The sequence below is a fragment of the Ursus maritimus genome, unplaced genomic scaffold, assembly GCF_017311325.1.
Source record: "Ursus maritimus isolate PB19 unplaced genomic scaffold, ASM1731132v1 scaffold_16, whole genome shotgun sequence".
Classification (NCBI taxonomy): Eukaryota; Metazoa; Chordata; class Mammalia; order Carnivora; family Ursidae; genus Ursus; species Ursus maritimus.
In genome coordinates this window covers 53,651,436-53,671,111 of record NW_024424008.1, presented here as the reverse complement: position 1 = coordinate 53,671,111, position 19,676 = coordinate 53,651,436, and the positions used below count along the sequence as shown (strand labels likewise).

At 58.7% G+C, this 19,676-nt stretch overlaps 1 protein-coding gene across 2 annotated transcripts; it reads right to left on the bottom strand.

Annotated features, from left to right (window-relative positions):
• Nucleotides 1–6,161: 6,161 nt before the first annotated feature.
• DRD2 (dopamine receptor D2) lies at nucleotides 6,162–18,954 on the bottom strand. Of its 2 annotated transcripts, XM_008690061.2 has the most exons (7): nucleotides 18,643–18,954; nucleotides 13,463–13,572; nucleotides 12,302–12,438; nucleotides 10,982–11,172; nucleotides 10,020–10,106; nucleotides 8,117–8,444; nucleotides 6,162–6,461 (listed from the first exon to the last, which is right to left on the bottom strand). In XM_008690061.2, exons 1-7 carry the CDS (start codon nucleotides 18,925–18,927, stop codon nucleotides 6,268–6,270), a joined length of 1,332 nt encoding a protein of 443 aa, XP_008688283.2. In that variant the 5' UTR covers nucleotides 18,928–18,954; the 3' UTR covers nucleotides 6,162–6,267. The 2 variants fall into 2 exon arrangements, with proteins under 2 accessions (XP_008688283.2, XP_008688284.2); XM_008690062.2 differs by lacking the exon at nucleotides 10,020–10,106 and having other exon boundaries at nucleotides 18,643–18,927.
• Between the last annotated feature and the right edge of the window lie 722 nt (nucleotides 18,955–19,676).

Sequence of the window (19,676 nt, the reverse complement as noted above, 5' to 3'; positions counted from 1 at the left end):
GGGGGGGGGGGGGGGGGGGGGGGGGCGGTGTGCTCAAGCCGCCCATGAGTGAGCCTCTGTGGGACACTCCATCCGTGACCTCCCCTGCCTCCCTTCACTGTGTCTAGTCATATGGCCAAGTTTCAAACCCTGAAGTCAATAAAAGGGTGGAACTGAGTCTCCCCTTTGGAGATGGGCTGACCTGTGGGGCCAGTAGTGTTACCATGGGATGTGGTGTGCGTGTGTAAGTTTATGTAGCAGGAGGAGGCAGGGACAGATGTGGGGAGGGAGGGGGGCTGGTGACGGTGAGGGATGGCTTATCGGGGCTCAGTGTGGAGCTCGCAGGACAGGGACTTCCCTCCCAGCAGCTGCAGCTCAGAGCGCTGTCCCCTCGGGCCACACCCTGGCCACCCCTCTGCCGGCCTGGCCTGTCCTACAGGTTGTGGGGCAGGTTGGGGCAGGGCTGGGGCTGCTGACACTAACCAGCTTCTGCTTCCTCCCTGGCTCTGCCGGGAAAGGCCGACCTCGGGTTGGGGGGGCGGGGGGTTCAAGTGGGGCAGAATGGGTGCCCTAAAGTCCAATCCCGCTCCTCTCCACCTCTCCGCACTGCTGGAGCAGCCCCTCCAACTCTAATTGTCAGAGAAAAGGAACCTTCTGCCCCAGCTACTGGCTAGGTCCCACCCCCAGCCCCTTGGCGGGCCCACCTCTGCTTGAGGTGCTGCTGGGCTGGTCAGGGCCTCCTGTCCGCTTGCGGTGAGAGGCAGAGCAGAGGAAACGTCTTACGCACGTACGTGCCGGTGGTGTGTCTCCCTTCCTGTGGTCTCTGGGCTGTGGCACCCACCTCCCGGGCCCTGGACGCTTCTCCCCGTCCCACCGCAGCCTGAGGCCACCACAGAGCCTGGGGCAGCACTGAGCTGGGCTGTGCCCCGGCACAGCGGCTACAAATGAAGCCCACCCATTAGGACGTCCTGGGTAAGGTGGGGGGGAAGGGCTTTTTAAACACTGACCTACCCTTGACCAGTTAAACCAGAATCACCCGGGTTGAGCGGGAGAGCAGCCAGGGCTGAGAACAACCAGCAGGGGGTGTCCCGTGGTTTCTCCCCGTGCCCGCCTTTAGCACCACCATCATGGCAGTCGCCCGGGGCGGCCAGCTTGTCCTCTCCTGTGTGGATGAGTGGGGACTCCTGAGGACACGTCAGGTGACACTCAGCAGACTGTTCCGTCCTCCTACTCCCTGCTAGCCGCCCGGTGCATTCTCCTGGTTCTTCCTGAGACTGGGCCTCAGGCAAGACTTGGGATTGAAGATACCCCTGGGAGGTCTGTCTTCCCCAGAACGTGCTGGAGCCGGAAGGGGGAAGGGGAGCGGGCTCTATGCCGATTGCAGTCCATGCGCACTGAGGTCCGTGTCTGGCTCCCAGTCTAGGATTCTTCCGTATGAGTCAGGGGGTGTGGGGCTGCATGCTCCAAGCCGAGTGAGCTCAGATCAATCCACGAGAACGGCCAGGAGTGGGGCTTGGGGGGACAGTAGCGTCTGGGCTCTCCTCTTGGAAAGAATTTGAGGAAAGACCTGGCAGAAAGGAGCTAGAAAAGATGAATGATGCTTTTGCATCTGTTGTCCTGGATGGGGAAGGATCCCACGGAATGGGGTTGAGACTGCCCCTGGGAATCATTTCAACTCACCAACCTGATGATCCCAGGGTCCAGGCTGAGATTCCCAGACCCCTGCTTTCTCTATCCCCTTCCTCCAAGAGTTAACGGAGGTAATGGTTTCAGGCCAGCTCTGGCCAACAGCACCTGCATTGCCTACCAGCACCTTCTTCCTTTTCAAGCCAAACTGAGCCAGATAGACACACAGCATCTACTCTGAGTCCCATTGCAACACAGCTCCCTTCTAGAGATTTCCAAGGGATGTTCAGAATTGGATTTCAGTGGGGCCCTCGAAATTTCCAAGGAGAGGGTCTCCAGCTGAATTTCAAACCCTGTTTAGGGGAGTTTGGGGTGGTTGAGGATAGGAACTCCCTAATTTCCTACTGGGCATCTCTATTTGGAGGTCCTACAGAACCCTTAAACTCAAAGTGTCCCAAACTGAACATTCCCTCCCCCTCAGTGAGTCTGTTCATCACCCTCTCTCCCTCATTTTAGTTGAAGGTGTCTGAACTCACCCAAGAGTCATTCTAGGTCTAGTGCTGTCCAACAGGGCATCCTGGGAGGGTGGAAACCTGCAGCTTTCAGGACAGCCAGTGGCCCCACGTGTTACTGAACACTTGACATGTGGCCAGCACAGCCGAGGGACCAAATGTTTGAATTCAATAAGCTTAAGTAATCACGTGCACCTGGTAGACCACACAGTCTCTAAGCCCCTGCCTGTCCCTCATCCAGTCAGTTACCAGGCACAGCGGGTCTAACAGGAAGGGCTTTATGGAACATGTGCGTGTGGAAGGAGGACAAGAACACAGCAAAGAGGGGGCAGAGCCTGGACTGGGTGGAGAGAGCCAGGGGCACCAGAGGCCGGGGAATGTGGATGAGCAAGCAGGCTGGGGGTGCAGGCAGCCGGAGAGCAGATGGGGTGGGGAGATCCTGATGCCCACCCTGGTTCCAGAGCTCAGACCTTGGATTCAATGGAAGGGGCAGTGGGGAGCTGCTGTCACTTTCTGAGCAGGGCGGGGTGGGGGGTAAAATCAGAAAGAACTCTGCACTCCAAAGCCCCTTCGGCTGTGTGTGGGGTGAGCAAAGGGATTCTCTGGTGGAGGAGGACTCCACTCTCACGCAGCCGGGACGAGCAAGCAGGATGACCGACCACCCCTGTCCTAAGACCCCCGGGCAAGGAGGACAGGCAGTCGCTTCTTCTGGGGGCCTCCTGCCCCGCCATTTTCAGGCTGTCCTCTGCGCCATCAGCCTCCTGCCCTCACCAATTCCAGGCCAAGGCATGCCTCATCATCGTTGTCACCTACGTGAGTGGTGTCCCCGCACCAGCCAGGGCTCTGCCTCAGGGAATGTGCAGCTCGCACAGCTGTGGTGCGACTGTTGGATTAGCGCCTGTCACCCACGGGGCCGCAAACTCTGCAAATGCAGGGATCACGTCCACCCTGTCCGTGTTTCACTCCTAGCACCTTGCTCAGGGCCTGGAGCACAATGGTTGCTCAAGAAACAGCCAGTGAGGCCCCAGCAGGGGTGAAATGCAGTGTCTCCAGCACCGCTGGCCTGCCCAGGTCCCAGGACGTCTCCCCAGCTGCGGCCCACTGGGACCTCTGCAGAAGCCACTCAGGGAAGAGTAAGGGCCTGAAGCTTGAAGATTTGCGTCCCATGGGGACATTTGAGCGGACATATGCCAAGTGCCCAGCTGTGCCTGCCCCAGTGCTGGGGATGGGGGGGTGGGGAAACGGCTGTTAGACGCCACCTGCTTTAAAGGCAGATCATTTATCAATTAAAAGTCTTTCTTGGGAGAAAGATGCACGCAGAGGCAGAAGCAAGGGAAGGCAGTGGAGCGAAACCAGAGCAGGCACTGGCAGGGCCTCCTGGGAGACAGCAGAGCCTGGGCCGCCCCCTCCCACCGCAGAGTTCCCGGGGCCCACACCCATCCCTCTGCCCCTGAAGAGTTGAAGGGGGAGAGGGTGGAGCCGGCCCTCCCCCTGCCCACTCTAGCTGTCAGTCTGCTGTCTGGCAGAAAGCCTTGAAGCTTCATGACAGCTGTGGGCAACTTTCCCCTGCCCCGCCTCCCGCCCCTGCCTGCCCTATTCCCCTCTCCTCCCCTCAGCGCCCTTGCCAAAGTCAGCGTCCTTCCCAAACTGCTCCGGGGCCTGCCTCCCCTCCCTCCTTTCTTCCTTCCTTTCTTTCCTCCCTTCCTCCCGTCCTCCCTCCATCCTTCCTTCCCTCCCTACTTCCTCCTTTCCTTCCCTCCCTCCTTCTTTCCCTCCCTCCCTCCTTCCACCCTCTCTTTCTCACTCCTCTCTTATCATCTCTTCCAGTTCCCACAGCTGAGAAACCTGTATGACCTCCTAAGATTTCTAATGAAGAGATGAGCTTTTAAGCTTCCGTCCAAGGCAAGATCTTCCGTAGGCCGAGTGTGCGTGTGCGAACCTGTGTGTGCATCGGCTGTGGGGTGGGCATCAGCAGCAGAGAAGTCCCTGGGGTTTCTCGGCCCCCTGAGGGTCTACCACCTTCCCCAGGAGGTGGTCACTGGGTTGTACGGATGCCCCCTGAGCTGGACCAGGGGCCTGTCTTGCCCAGCCTCTAGGATCTGGGTGCGCCTGGGGACAGGAGCCTCTCTGAGGTTAGCGCTAAGTGCGGGTTCAGGGAGAAGATCGAAGTCCATAATTAAGTGTTCAGGGCAAGTTAAGTGCTCCAAACTTTGGTGCTAAAAATACTGTCTTTAGCATGCAAATGATGCCCTGACAGCTCCCTGGAGCCTGAGCCCGTGGGTTCCAGCACCTTGTTTGTCATCACCGCCCGCCGTTATTCCCAGGGAGTGAGAACAGTCCTCCTTCAACGCGTGACTTACATTTCATTTTTTAAAGCCGAATTTCTGTTTTCAGGGCAGTGCCAATCCGTGGCCCCAGAAAGCTTGGAGCTATGACTGTGACGGAGGCTGAGAGAAGGGAGGACCCCTGGGCCATGTCACTCAGGGCCTCCGTGGCTCCCCAGCCTGCTGCAGAGGAAGGGGGTCCTGCTCTGAGACAGAAGTCAAGGCAAGCGGCAGACGCAGATGCAGCCGGCACCTGCAAGGCCACATTTTCTGTGGAGCCTTCTCTGCCCTGGTGGGCCACACACGCTAAGGACCCTCAGAGGAGAAGAGGAGAAGGGAAGTGGGGACCACCTGTTTTCCCTATCAGGTGTGCTGCGGGATTCCCACCGGGAACGTTTTCCCCTCCCATCCGGGTTGGCAGTTGAGGCTCAGGACCACCGGGGAGCAGGGCCGAGGGCATTCTTGTCTATTCAGGAGGCGAGGACGGGACGAGGGGGAAACACAGGCACACGCATCTTCTCCTTGGTCCTCCTTGGAGCAGCCCCTTTCCTCCTATTCCCCAGTGTCCAGCCTGGTGGCCGTGGTCAGAGTCACCCTTTTCTGGAGGGGGCACAGAAGGCCTCCCCGACTCTGATCCCGACACAGACACGGGGCCCTCGGCTACACCTGCCGCGGAGGACGGAGGCGGGCACTGTGCCCTTCCACCCAAGGGGCCTCGCATGTGACTCTTGTCAGAGTTTTATTAGCTTGGAGCACGTGTAGTGATGTTACAGAGTCTGGGGCCCAGGGGCTCCCCCAAGCTGCAGCCTCCCCTCCTCCCTCAGGGCAGGGCCAGCCCAGGCCAAGTGGTATTCAGCGGCCCCTCGCCACGGGCTCCTCTGAGGCGGGGACAGTGGAAGGGAAAGGGAATGGGAGAGAGGAGAGGCAAAAGGGAAAGGAGAGTGGGTTTGTGGCAGAGTGTGGCGGGAGGCAGCCCCCCAGAGAACCTCCAGCACCCCAACCCAGGCCCCAGCTGTGGTCACAAGCCCGCCTTCCCTGTGGGCTCCCAGGCTGGCCCAACAGTTGCTACGAGAAGGGATGCACCGAGTCCGTCAGGAGGCGGCAGAGTGGGCTTGGGGGAGGTTCCTCTCCCCACAGACGTTCCTGGGGCCCTTCAAGACAGGGGTTCCTGCCCTCAGCAGGTGTAGAAACCACGTGGGTGCTGGAGCGGGATGGGGCGGGGTGGGACCCACTACTGTGGAAATAGAGGCTCCTGTCAGGCAGGACAAGGAGCGAGTGAAGATTTTTGGCTTGGGCTCCTCTGGGGTTCACCCGGTGGTCTGGTATTTACATGGGTCTCCCAGGACTGAAGTCTCCTGGGGCCTTGGCAGGAGCTCCGGCTTCCCGGGCATGAGCTGTCCATCCCCCCCCACTGCCTGCTCCAGCATTGGCCTGTGAAGACCAAGCCAAACCCAACAGAAAGCACAGTCTCTGAGCCCGCCTCTGGCCCTGGCTACCCCAGAACCCCAGAGAAGGTCAGAGAAGGCGGCTTTGTCTTTGGTGCCAAGGAGAGAGGGCCTTAAGGTGGGAGGGGGGCTCTGTGAGCTGCCCCTGTGCCAGGGGTCCAGCCCGAGGGCTGGCACCGTGCCTGGCCCCGAGCACTACCCTGGCAGTGCGAGGGTGTGCGAGCACGGAGGGGCGTGCAGCCAAGCTAACACTGCAGGGCCCGCGGGGCGAAGAGAAGGCCTAGTCCGCCCTGCACCCCTGGGCATGGCTCCCCGGAGCTGAGAGCCGGCCGGCCCGAGCAGGGAGCTGGGAAGCGGGCTGCCGTGCAGGTGGGCCGCGGGTCAGCAGTGCAGGATCTTCAGGAAGGCCTTGCGGAACTCGATGTTGAAGGTCGTGTAGATGATGGGGTTCACGGCGCTGTTGACGTACCCCAGCCACGTGAAGGCGCTGTACAGGACGGGAGGGATGTCGCAGTCACAGTGTATGTTCAGGATGTGCGTGATGAAGAAGGGCAGCCAGCAGATGATGAACACGCCTGGGGGAGAGCACGGCGGTCAGGCTGGCCCTGCGGCCGGGGCGAGGCTGGCCGGGGAAGGCCCGCACTCAGTGGGCGCCCTAGCCCAGGAGCACTGCAGGAGGAGTCCCGGTCTCAGATTCTAGAGATGTCACTGACACCCGTCTGCAGTGAAGGTCCCTTTACTTCCCTCAGCCTTACTTTCCTCATCTGTCAAATGGGTATAATAATACCTGCCCCCACAGGGAAGGATAATGGGCTTGAAAACAAGTCCACAAGGTTCACATTCGGACACAAGTCAGTAGAAATGGAAATATGTAGTCTACTTTCTGGTGGAACAAGTCCCTCAGCAGCTGGAAGTGAGAATTTGGTCACTGCAGTGGGGGATACGCAGTTTGAGCCCAAGGGACAAAAGGGAGAGTTAGACACCCATCTCGCTTAGGCTCCTGGCATCCCTGTGGGGCAAACAGGGAACTGAGGCTCCCAGAGGCTCTGTGATGTACCCGTAAGTGACGAAGCCAAGACCTGAACTCATCTACCGAGGTCCCCCAATGGCCACGCTCTTGCTATGCCTTCCTCCAGCCCTTGGGGGACACCTCTGGCTATTTCCTACTTGGGGCGCTCTGACCCAGACTGACCTCCTGCCTGCTGGCTTTGTCTGTCTGACCTAGGACCTGCCGCCCTGGTGGGACCCTCCGTGTGGCGACATCATGAACACACCATGCCTCATAGTCCCTGGGAGTCCCCAGTGCTGCAGCAAGACCCCATGGACTCCAGCCTTCCTCTGTCACCCCAGCCACACGATCAAGTGTCGGTCCTTTAACCTATTGTGACCCTGTGCATGCACTCACGAAAGCAGGGTCGTAGCACCTGTGCCACTCGTGTCATGGGACTGTCTGGAGGTCCCAGGGAAAGGCAAGTGTGGAAAGGTGTCCCGTGCTACCCTGGGTGCTAGGGGGAAGGCAGAGTCCCACCATCGCCTCCTGTTCCCAGCCACCCACATCAGTCCAGCCTTGGGTCTAGCCTCATCGTCTGGTTTTCTAGGAGACTTTTATTCCAAGGCCTTGCCCGGCTGACAGAGCCATGTCCTCGTTCAGATGGGCCCCCCTCCTGGCCCCCTTTCTTTGTTCACAGCTCTGGTCCCACACGGTCTTGGCTGAGCTGAAGTGAACTGAATTTCCCAATTTCTCAACAATCGCAACGTTATCAAAGCCATACTGCTGACACTTAACCTGTGCGCCCTGCTTTGCACTTGACAAGACGCTCTCACCTTTGCATACCGTGTGACCAGGACCACAACCCTGAGAGGTAATCTCTTGCTGAGGGGGCTCCAGAGAGAGAAAGTGACTTGCCTAGGATCTTGAGGTTCTGGGGGTCACTACGGTAGACTGGTCAAGCTCACAGACTCTGAAGTCAGACTCCCTGAGTTTAAATCATAGGTCTTCCTTGGTCACGTTCTATACCCACTCCACACCTCAGTTTTCCCATCTGTAAAATGAGCATAATTATAGAATCTACTTAATGGGGTACATCATTGGGTGTGGCCTGCAGCCGAGCAAGGGGCGGTCCCACGGCCCACCAGCCATGGTGAGGAAGGGGATGGCAGGGAATGGGACCCGCAGTGACGGGTCCTTTCCTCAGTAATGGCTGGAGAGAGCTGGGCTGGCCTGACTCACCGAGAACAATGGCGAGCATCTGGGTGGCTTTCTTCTCCTTCTGCTGGGAGAGCTTCCTGCGGCTCATGGTCTTGAGAGAGGTCCGGGTTTTGCCATTGGGCATGGACTGGATCTCGAAGATCTTGGCAATCTTGGGGTGGTCTTTGGCGTGCCCATTCTTCTCTGGTTTGGCGGGGCTGTCGGCAGTGCTGTGGAGGCCGTGGTGGGACGGGTCGGGGAGGGTCAGCTGGTGGTGGCTGGGCGGGATGGGACTGTACCGGGTCCTCTCGGGGGGGCTGGTGCTGGACAGCATCTCCATTTCCAGCTCCTGCGCTCGGCGGGCGGCCTCCTGAACAGAGGCAGAGAACTCCGGGTAAAGCCTGGCAAGTTCTCAGGTGCTGGACACCCAGCCTCACCTGGCGCCCCCGACCCTTCCCTATCCTCCTTCAGAGACTCCTGCAAACGTCCCAGGGTCGCCACCGGAGAGGTAAGGAGGATAGTCACTGGGTGGCAGGAAGGGTTGGCTAGAGGACCCAGGAACCACAGCGGCCCCTGCCCGCAGAGTCATCCCCAGCCCCTGTCCCGGAGCAAGCCTTACAGAGCTCAACAACCCCACAACCGTTTGTGGGCACGTACTACCCCAACACTTCTCTTACTGACTGAGCAACACGGACTGAGTACCAGCCAAGTGCCAAGCACCGAGCTGCCTGCAGGGAATACGTTCCTGATCGATGCTCAGTGCCTGCCTCCGGGAGATCATGTTCTCAGGACATAGAGGGCAGCCCTGCTCTTCCTGCCAGGCTGGCCGGAGGCCCCAGCACCAGCGCTCACACATGGGCCCCACGTGCTCCTCATAGATGGATCCGCGTGCCAAAGGGCTAACCCCTGGACCCCCTCATCTTTCCCGCTGGGCTGACCTGGAGGCCCCGCTGGGGGTGCACTCATGGTCTTCCAGCCTCTTCCCTGCCTCGGGGTCTCAGTCTAAACTTCTGCAGTGTAGCCTTGCCCGGTACCTGGGTGGTTTATTGTGCTGCTGTCCCAGCCCCAGTCCTGGTCCCTGTTGGGCACCCGTCTCATAAAATGACTCCCTGGCATCCTGCCCTTGACCTGCAGGTGAAAGGTGGGGGCCCCGCTTCCTGAGGACACCTGACCTGGACTTCGTGTGTGGCCTGTGTGGGTTCCGTGGCCCAGCTGGGGATGAGACCCCCGCTGCTTCAACCCGGGGGCTACCGTCATCACCGGGCAGAGCCTGGGGTCTGCTGTCCTTCCTTCTGCGTCTCCAAGCTCCCAGCTCCGAGCTCCGAGCTCCGCATACAGGCTGCACTTCCCCACCAGCCCCGAGGCTGCCCTGCTCTGGCCCCACCCCCCCAGGCCCAGCCCCCAGCCCCAGAACCTGCCTGCAGGAAGACAGTGCAGGCAAGCGGGAAGAACAGCAGAGGTGTGGACTTCGGAGTCACACAGGTTTGGGCTCAAATAGCCACGATCTCACTAACTAAATGCTCTGCCTCAGGTGAGTTACTCCCCTCTGTGAGCCTCTGTTTCCTCTTCTGTAAAATTAAAATCAGTAAGCCTAGTAAGACCTACCTCTCAGGGTCGCTGTGAGGATTTGATGAGATGCTAGGAACACGGTGGGTGTTCGGTGAATGCTAACAGCCACGCTTCTTATTTTTCTTATGTTATGGCCAAGTCCTCTCTCCCAACCACCTGCTTGTGCTGGGGGCGCCTATCTGCGCCTGCACGAGCCGAGCCATCTCGCCGCATGCCTGCCCGTGAGGTGTGACGGAGAGTCTGGCCTCCCAGGAAGCAACGCAGGGGAGCCTGGGAGGTGCTCCTCCCTTTGGCTGGTGAGTGTCTGAGAATCGTGGCGGGGGGTTTCCCTCGGGGCGGGAAGACCTGGCTCTGGGTCCCTGACCTAAGCACTTACCGCTCTCCGCCTGTTCACTGGGAAACTCCCATTGGACTTCATGATAACGGTGCAGAGTTTCATGTCCTCGGGGTGAGTGCAGTTGCCCTGTGGAGGGAGCCGGCACACTGGTCATGATGGGCGGGGTGGGGACAGACACCCAATGTGGGGTAGTCAGGCTGGGCACGGGGCTCCCAGAAGGGCAGCGTAGGAACCCCTGAGAAGGCAAGAGTGAAGGATGGTACTGCAAGGAGAGATGGTGGGCAGGACGAGGGACAAACAGGCCCTGATTTTATGGCCACATGCTAGGCTTACTCGCTTCCCTCTCACACTGAATCCTCAAGACCACACTGAGAGATTGGCATTTTGATTCCCATTTAACAGATGAGAAAACTGAGGCTCAGAGAAGTTAAGCAACTTGCCCAAGGTCACTCAGCAAAAAGGTGGGGGTGCCAGGCCTTGAACCTGATGTGTCTAACCCCAAAACTCTGGCTCCTTCCATGCCCCCACACTGTCTCTCTCAGGCAGGGCTGAGCAGAGGGGAGAATGCATAAGGGGTGGGGAGGGAATGAAAGAAAGGTGAGGGGGAGGAGAGGGAAAGAGCTGGGAAGGAGGGAGGAGGTGTGCATGGAGGGGCGGACAGGGAGCGTGGAAGGTACAGGAGAGGGAGGGAAGCCCAGAGGGAGGACAGGGAGAGAGGGGCCACAGCGAGGAAAGGACAAGTGATGGGGAAAGAAGGCGAGGAGCTGAGGAAGGTGCATTCAGACAGAGATCTCCAAGCAAAGACTTCTTCCAGGTGGCTCCGCCCCACCTCCGGCTCCTGGAGACTCCGCTGTTGCTCCACGGAGGTCCCAGCCTTGGGTCTCGGCCCTGCCCGGGTGCTGGGAGCCCCTCCAACCCCCTGTCCCCAGCCCCCAGCTGAGCACGGGCCAGCCCCCTGGGAAACGGTCGGGGGGGCCCGGAGGGGAGGGGGATCTGGGGACCTTGAGCGGGGCCTTCAGGTTGGCCCTGAAAGCCCGGCTGCTCCGCTTCGTGTTGACCCGTTTGCGGCGCCTGCGCAGGACGACGTAGATCTTCATGTAGACCAGCAGGGTGACAATGAAGGGCACGTAGAAAGAGACGACGGACGAGTACACCACGAACGCGGGGTTGGCGATTATGCACTCGTTCTGATCTGGGGGAAGGAGAGCCGGGGGGCGTCAGCAGCCCGGGGGCCACGTGCTGCCGCCAGAGACCTTGCTCTCCTCCGTGGTTGAGCACAGCAATGGGGCAGAGAGCATGCCTGAGGGTCTGAGGTCGCCTGGCAACGCTAGATGGACGCGAACACGCGGTGTAGACCAGAGACTGGAAAACACAACCTCGAGCAAAAAGCTAAGCTGCTTCCAAGCTTTTCCATTCATATCCCCTCCTTATTTCATTACTAGTTCTGCCATCCATGAATGCCCAAGTGGAGCCCGAGTGTTTGGAAAAAAAAACAGAAGGAAATTCCTTTAAAACAGTAAACCCTTCTTTTAGCCCTCAGGGGAGGTCTGCCACCTTTCAGTTTTAGGAACAGGGGAACCTGGCCCTGTTTGCTGAACTCACCTGGGCTCCAACGCACTTCCACGTTCCCCTCCTGGTCTAGCTGATGTCTGTCCTCTATCTCAGGGCCTTTCCAGATCAAGCTGAGCATATCAAACCCTATTCCCGCTTCTTGGAATTCCCACAAGACTTAGAGGGCGAGGCTTCACTGTGTCCTGCCCTGTAATGGTCTGCAGACATGCACCCGTATCCCTGGGCCTCCCCGGTGAGAGAAAGCACCAGGCCCACGGCAGCGGCCGGCCCGACACGTCCTCGACCTCAGACGCATGGGGCAGGACCGCCGCCTTAGCTCCTACCCGTGCCTACCTCTCCTGCTCCAGGTGACTCCGGTCTGGGCTGGGTTGGCCAACCCTTGCGCTGCAGCCTCCTTACACAGATACCATGGCGGGGGGGTGGGGGGGCCCAGGAGTCGCTCCCCACGTGGGCACACACACACATACACGCCCATGTGGTTTGTGCGGCTGTCTGGCTTGCTTCAATTTAATCAACAAAGTTGAAAACAGCCAGGCATCCTCTTGACTCATGACCCCCCCCCCCCTTCACGCAACCCCATCGTGCCCCGAGCTACTGTTCGTCTCTGGCCCACGCGGGTACAATTCAGAGTCAGGCTTGGCCGGGGACACAGCCCGGCCTCGGTCCCCATGTCTGCGTCAGGGGCTCAGCTCCCTCGGGGTCCTGCGGTGGGGCCGGCGGAGCCCCGGGCAGACTGAGGCGGACCTCACCTGTGTTGTTGAGTCCGAAGAGCAGCGGGCAGGAGATGGTGAAGGACAGGACCCAGACGACGGCGATCATGACGGTGACGCGGCGCTTGGAGCTGTAGCGGGTGTTGTAGAGCATGGGCATGGCCACGGCTGTGTACCTGCAAGGGCGCGGGGCGGGGGCCTGAGGCTGGGGTGCGGGCCTGGGGCCCCCCCCTCCACAGCAGGCACACACCGGAGACACCCTGCGCCTTGGGGGCGACCACTGTCACCTCCACGGAGCCGGCCTGTCTACTCTAAATCTCTCCTTCCCCTGCCCGGCTCACAGAGCCAGGGTTGGTGCCGCCCCGCCAAGGGCTTCGTGGCTGACCGGTGACCACCTACTCCTGGGCCTTCTTGTCGATTACTCCAGTCTCCCTGCTTGGATGTTAGGGTGTTTGAGGGGCCAGGGGCTGGGTCTTTGCAGCCTTGGAACTGCACGTGTGCTGGGCTCACGGAAGGTGGAAGTTCTGTTGATGGACCGGGAGCCAGGCCCCATAGAGCACGAGTTAAGGCCCGTTTGGCAGAAAATAAGCCCAGGAGTAATTGTTTACAACCACTCGTACGCCTCTACCCAGCGCTTCTCACAGAGTAGCTCTTCTCATCTTCCGAGAGCCCCACGAGGGGAGTACGGCCAGGGCCTCTGGGAGCCCACGAGGCCTGTGTGTGCAAATCAGTGAGAGGCTCCAAGGGTACAGCCTGGTGAGGTGAGCACAGCCTGGGTCCCCTTGGCCCCGTGCCCCGTGCCCCGTGCTGGACATGACACAGCCAGACGCTGCAGCCCCGCCTGGACAGGTGTCATCATCCTTGATTTCTGGACAAACAGGGTTGTGAGGACTGGCACACTCTGCCCAAGGTCACGTACGTGGGAAACGATAGACCTAGGGCCACAGTCCTCAGAACTAAGAGCTTTCTTCTCTTCACCAGCTGCTGTCCGGGTATCCTCGGTAGCATCGCCGGCTGTAGGAGGGCGGCCTGTACTCCCCAGCCAGACACATGCGCACCCGCACACGTGTGCACAGACACGCACGCACAAACACACGGACCCGCAGGCACACGGCCAGCCGTACAGCCTCACAGACGGAGCCTGCCCCTGCAGCAGAGCCGAGTGGCCTGGATCCCCTCTCCCGCCCTGGGTGGGCTCACCTGTCAATGCTGATGGCACACAGGTTCAGGATGCTTGCCGTGCACATCATGACATCCAGAGTGACAAAGATGTCGCAGTGAATCCTGCTGAATTTCCACTCGCCAACCACCTGGGGACAAAGCACCAGAACGGGTGGGCAGCAGAGGGGAAGACGAGCTTAGGCCCATAGCTCCGCTCCCCTGGGGCAGGTGGGGCCGCAGGCTCAGACGGCAGCTGCAGGGGTCTTGCGAGTCTCCGGCGGGGGTCTAGGGGGGAAGCAGGGCAGCCAGGAGTCGTCTGAGGCCCTTGCCCCCGTCCCCTCTCCTCCTAGACTCATAAGGCCGCTTTGTGCCAAGAACTGGGCTAGAAGAAAGATAAACAATTTCTACCGAGTGCCTCAACTTTGCGCTTTCATCTGTAAAACAGCAATCTCATTCTATCAGTGGGGAAACTGAGCCTCAGAAACGGGCAGTGACTTGCCCAAGGCCGGTCAGCTCAGCTTCTGATCGTGCCCTGGCCCAGGTTCCCGGGGGAGCTGGGCAGCGCCCTCAGAGCCAGCACGGTGCACGGCACAGAATCAGGCACAAAGAGTATCCGTAAGGACAACGGTGAGGACGATGGTTCCTTTCGGAGAGAAGACAGTGCTGCTCTTTGTCAGACCCAGAGAATGCAGGACGGAAAACCAGGGCTTGAGCTGTGGGAACATCAGGCGGGGGCAGGGAGGGGGTGCTGTACCCACATATCCTCGTCTGATGGAATGAGGAGGCCCGCTCCTGGCAAGAGCATCCTGCATCCCTCTTCCCTCCACACACACACTGTACTCCGTTATGTGCGCACACACACACACACACACACACTCCCATTCCTCCCGTTTACACACACAACCTCGCACACTCACATAGCAGCCCGGCCCGGGCAACTCTGGAAGTTTGGAGCACCCTGGCCCTGAGCACAGAGTCAGGACAGGGAGATACATCCTGGGTCTCTACCAACAGGAGAAAAAGGACAGGAAAGCTGCCCCCAGGGCCCCAGGCAGGGCAGCACCCACTCTGCCCGCACAGCGCGGCCACAGGGCTAATGATGACATGCTTATTCTCCACACTGCCCTTCCTTTTCTGCTCCCAGGCACGAAACCAAATGTGGGCCCTTCAGCTCAGTGACAGGAGCTGTGGCCGCTGTTGTCGGACATGAAGACACAGCAGCTTATTCCAGAAGACAGGGAGACGCCTTCCCTGGGCTCACGTGGCTCACACCAGGGCCCCTCCCCCGTGGCAGCCCAGGGTTCCCCAAGACAATAGGTCTGGATGGGGGGCTGGGGGCATAAAAAGAATCTATCTTTAGGGCACCGCTGGGAGGGCCCCAGGCCCACCTGGTCCACCTCTGCCTTGAAGCCCCCCTAGACTAGTCCTTCAGAGCACTTCTATGTCCCTGGGGATCTAGGTCTGAGATACCAGGGCATTCTTCCTCCTCCTCTTCCCTCCTTCCCTCTTCCTGGCCTTCTTTCTTTCCCATCGAAACTTACGAGCAACTTACTACATGCCAGGCTCTGTCCTAGACTCTAGGGTACAGTGGTGAACAGTACTGGCATAGTCCCTGCCTTTAGGGAGCTCTGTCAGTCCCCGCCCTCAAAGGCCTTTCTGGAGCCCAGAAGAAGGGAGGGCTTCCCTCCACAGTCCCGGGGGCAGCCGACTCAAAGACTCAAGAGAAATTGTTGGCAGCCACATCCCCCTACTGTGGGCATGTGGGCATCTCAGGGGGAGGGAACTGGAGCGCTCACACAGCAAGTGTGCAGCAGGGCTGGCTTGAGGCGAGTCCTTCGGGCAGCACATCCTATGCTCTCTCGTAAACTATCTTGGGAAGGACCACCCAGCTTGTCAAAAGAGGAGATACTTCTATAAAAATGACGAAATGCGTGTAAAGCATGAAAGGAGAGATTATCGTTGCAAGGGGGACATGCTTGGAGTCCGAGGGGAACGTGGACCTGCCCAAGATCACCTGGTGACTTAGTGGCAGAGGAAGGACTGGCCCCAGGTTTGCTAGTACAGCTCCGGACCTGTGTCTCGGCACCTTTGGACACCACTTCTTGACCTCATCGTTCACCTGAAGCTGAGCTGTGAGCTGGCTCGGTGAGATCCTAATACTAACCGGCCCGTATTAAGCAGGCATATGTGTCAGGCACTGAGATGTGTCATCTCTATCGACGGTGACAGCAAACCTCTGAGGCTAGTGACAGGCTACTGCCCTCCGAACCTGTGGCCGGCGATACCCCCTCCTGCTTTGCAGCTTTGCATACTGTTTTTCTCGGCCTGGAGTGCAAGCACCTTGTTCTCTCCCCTGGATAATTCTTCTGGAAGCATCACTTCTTCCTGCAAGACTTCCTTGTCCCCACATGCCCCCCATCATGTTCCCATATCTCCTGTGGGGATGGCTCCATTGCCACCACCATCAGACCAGACTACAACGGTCCTATCGGGAGTCACTGATGGCGGGCAAGGCCCTGAGGGTGCCCTAGGACGCGGCGGGCCTCGGTACCTGCCGAGTGAGTGACGTTCCCTTCTCGATCTCATCTGCCCATCTGGAAAACGCACACAGTAAACCCTCACCCCACAGGGGGATGAGGCCGAAATGCAGACAAGTGACCCTGGCTCTCTTCTCAGGACCATCTCCGGATGGGAAGTGGTAAAGTTGGGAAATGACCCCAGTCCTCTCACTGCAAACCAGTGTGCTTTCCATATGCCGAGCAGAGTAATTAACCCGCATCTGGTCCCACATTAGACATGCCTGCCGTGGCCTTCGGAGTCGCTAATATCACTGGGAAGGGGACAGGTGGAAAATTCTGGACAGCAGGAGTGTCTCTTAGAGACGGTAGAGTATATAAGTTGCAAGGACACTCCGACAGGATGTTGGGATAGGCTGACTCTCCACTCGGGACAGTCTCTAGGGACAATAAATGGCTGAGACGACATCCTGTGAGTAGGGCTCACGGTCCAGCTCTTGTTTTAAAGGGAGACGCTGGGGGGCGCCTGGGTGGCACAGCGGTTAAGCGTCTGCCTTCGGCTCAGGGCGTGATCCCGGCGTTATGGGATCGAGCCCCACATCGGGCTCCTATGCTATGGGCCTGCTTCTTCCTCTCCCACTCCCCCTGCTTGTGTTCCCTCTCTCGCTGGCTGTCTCTATCTCTGTCAAATAAATAAATAAAATCTTTAAAAAAAAAAATAAAGGGAGACGCTGGGAAAGTTAGAGCGCTCCCTCTGAGACACCATTCTCCACCCTGCCCCCCAAAACACTGAGCTTCCCCTCCACAATAATGGTGAACAAGTATGTTGGAAACACATGTTCAAAGGACTTACAGATGTCTAGGAGCCCCAGGACGGCTCGTGTACCGATCTGGCCCGAAACTAGAGTGTCTGGGGAGGGCTTGCCGATCTGGAAGCCCAGAAGCCAGGCGCAGAACTGCGGGCAGAGCACGCCTCCTTTGGGTAGAGGGTGCCTGGGTGCCTGGGTGCCTGGGCACAGGGAGGGCCCTGCCTATGAGGACAGGTGCTGCGTCTCTACTACCGTCATCTTTGTCTTCATCAGCATCGTCATGCTACTTTTACGTACTGTTCATTACATGCGCCATGCCGTTCCAAGCACTTTACAGGTATGAACTCATCAGGTTCTCAAGCAGTGCCATGAGGCAGATACTACGATGATCTCCTTTATATGGAAAAGGAAAGCGAGGCACAGAGAGGTTGCTTGCTCTGCCGCTCACCCCTCATTTTTCCCTGATGGTCTGAGGTCTGGGACCCTCCTTTGAGAGCGAGCGGGAGGGGAACCAACCTTAGGATTAAGAAGGGTTCCTCAGGGAGAGACCGTCAGGCGCGACGTGGATGGACAGAGTCTGGCGGCCCTCACTGACGCGAGAGTCGTGGAGGAAGAGGACCCCTGGCCTGTGACAGCCGAAGATTTTATGTCTGTTTGTTCCCTTTGGGTTTTTCCTCAACATCCATTTTGAACGTTCCAGGCCGTTCGGGCCGTGCTGAAGGAACCCAGGGGAGTGCTGATCCCCAGTACCGCTCAGAGGAGGCACAGGGAGCCCCCGGGGTGGGGAGACAGGGAGGGGGGCCACTCTGGACCGGCCTCCCCTCCCCGCTTTGGCTTATTCCCCTAGATGTCTCCTCTGCTCGAGCCTCCAAAATTTCAAGTTTTGCTTTAAAAATGGGAGAACCTTCCCTCCCCCCCAGGGACTAGCCTCTGTGGTACAGGTTAAGTCCACTCTCTTGCCGGGGCAGGAAGGTACCTGCCCAGTGACCTGAGTGACCTTGGCGTTGACTCTTCCATGAAGGGCTGGTCAGTTCCCAGACTCCACCCCAGCGTCCTAGGCCTAGAAAGGGGCAGGAACTAGGACCCAGCCCCCCAGACCCTCTCACGTCTGCCTATCAGCCCTGGAAGCCTGCGGTGCCTCTGCCCTTAGGGACTCCTCTGTTAGTGGGCTCTCCCCTTGCTGTGCGATCGGTGTCAAGGCAGGCAACTTCTCAAAGCTGTTTCCTCTTCTATAAACTGGGAAGAATAGTATGGACTCCCAGGATTAGCAGGAGAGCAGAGTCTGTGTCTGCGAAATGCCTGGAGCAGCGCCTGGACCACGGTGGGGGCTGCCGGCTCTCTACTGGGAGGTGCAGAGCCGGGCTCTGTCCTGGCCGAGCCCTCGTGACTTTCCCAAGCAAAGGAGCTGCCTGGGGGTCCCCGACACAGGCACTAGACCAAACTGGGGGAGAGGGGAGGGAGGGATAAGGAGCCCGCGGCACAGCAGTCCCCAATTCTGAAGTGGAAAGAGAGGACGGGAAGCCTCCGGCCTGGAAGCATGAACCTCTCCCTTCCTTGAGAAGCCTCCCCAGTGACCCTCATTTCCAGCATGATCTAAGGAGCCGACCTGGGGCCAAGCAGAGTTTCAGCTGGGACCGCCAGCGGTGTGATTTCTCGGACCACCTGGCTCACCACCTGTGAGTCGCGGGACGGCTCTGAGGGCCACATGGGGAAACGCCGCGTACAGAGGACTGGACTCTCCCAACTGGAGTTGGGATCGCTAAGGAACAAGCAGCCCATTTTATCGGGAGACAAACTGAGCCCAGAGTGGAGGAAGAGGCCAGGCCGCGGAGAAGGCACCAGGCAGCTTGGGAACCAGGGGGGAGCCACGCCTTCCAGGCGCGTGCAGACCTACCTCCAGGTAGACGACCCAGGGCATGACAAGCGTGGCCACCAGGAGGTCGGCCACAGCGAGGCTGACAATCAGGTAGTTGGTGGTGGTCTGCAGCGCCTTCTCGCGGGACACGGCCATGCACACCAGCACGTTGCCGAAGACGATGACGAAGATAAGCAGGGTGAGCAGCATGGCGTAGTAGTTGTAGTGCGGCTTGCCGGGCTTGCCTTCAGACCCGTTGAAGGGCCGGCTCCAGTTCCGGCCCTCCAGGTCATCATCGTACCAGGACAGGTTCAGTGGGTCCATCGGGGCAGCGGGGCCACTGGGTGGCCAGGCTCTGGCCAGGAAAAAGGGACACGGGGAGTGAGCAGGAGGACCCCTCCAAGCATGCGCCTCCCATGGAAAGCTCCAGAGCTAACGCCAACGGGCAGTTAGTAGCATTCCCCAGCCTCGGGATTTGCAACTCTGTATCTAACAATTTTCTTAAAACATTGGGGTCAGCTGTCACTATTCTGCTAGCAAGTTCTTGCAGATGGCCAAACAAATGAGCAAGTATGATTTTTTTTAAGTATAATAAAATAAATGAGCTTGAAAAGAGCTGATCATTCATTCATCTATTTATTCAACAAACACTTTAAGTAAGTACATCCCATGCAACACACACTTGAGACAAGGTAGCGAGGAGTTCCAGTTTGTAGAGGCAAGAACAGGAATATGCATTCATTCGTTCTTGATTCTATGACCACGTAGTGTTTGTAGCATTGTTCTATGCAGTGCTAGAAACATGGGCAGGAACAAAATATACGTGGTTCTCTGGCTCACATTCTAAAAGAAACAACAGCCAACGAATCAACCAGTTAAATCTCTAAGCAGTGGGCACTAGGAAATGGAACGCAGGGGAGACGCATAACCTGGTTTAAGGATGGAAAGAAGACTCTCCAGAGAAAGTGACATTCGACAGACACCCGAAGGTGCGTAGGGATTAGCCACGGGAAAGCTGGGAGCCCAGGGAAGGGTCTCAGCATAAGAAGCAGCATAAGCAAATGACAGAGCAA

Bases quoted from the DNA above. Each gene is read 5' to 3' on its own strand.
- DRD2 (XM_008690061.2), bottom strand. From the start codon at position 18,927: ATGGACCCACTGAACCTGTCCTGGTACGATGATGACCTGGAGGGCCGG. The intron at 11,173-12,301 runs GTGAGGTCCGCC...TCCTTCCCCCAG, and splicing joins CTTCGGACTCAACAACACAG to ATCAGAACGAGTGCATAATC. The intron at 10,107-10,981 runs GTCCCCAGATCC...CTCCCTCCACAG, and splicing joins ACCTGAAGGCCCCGCTCAAG to GGCAACTGCACTCACCCCGA.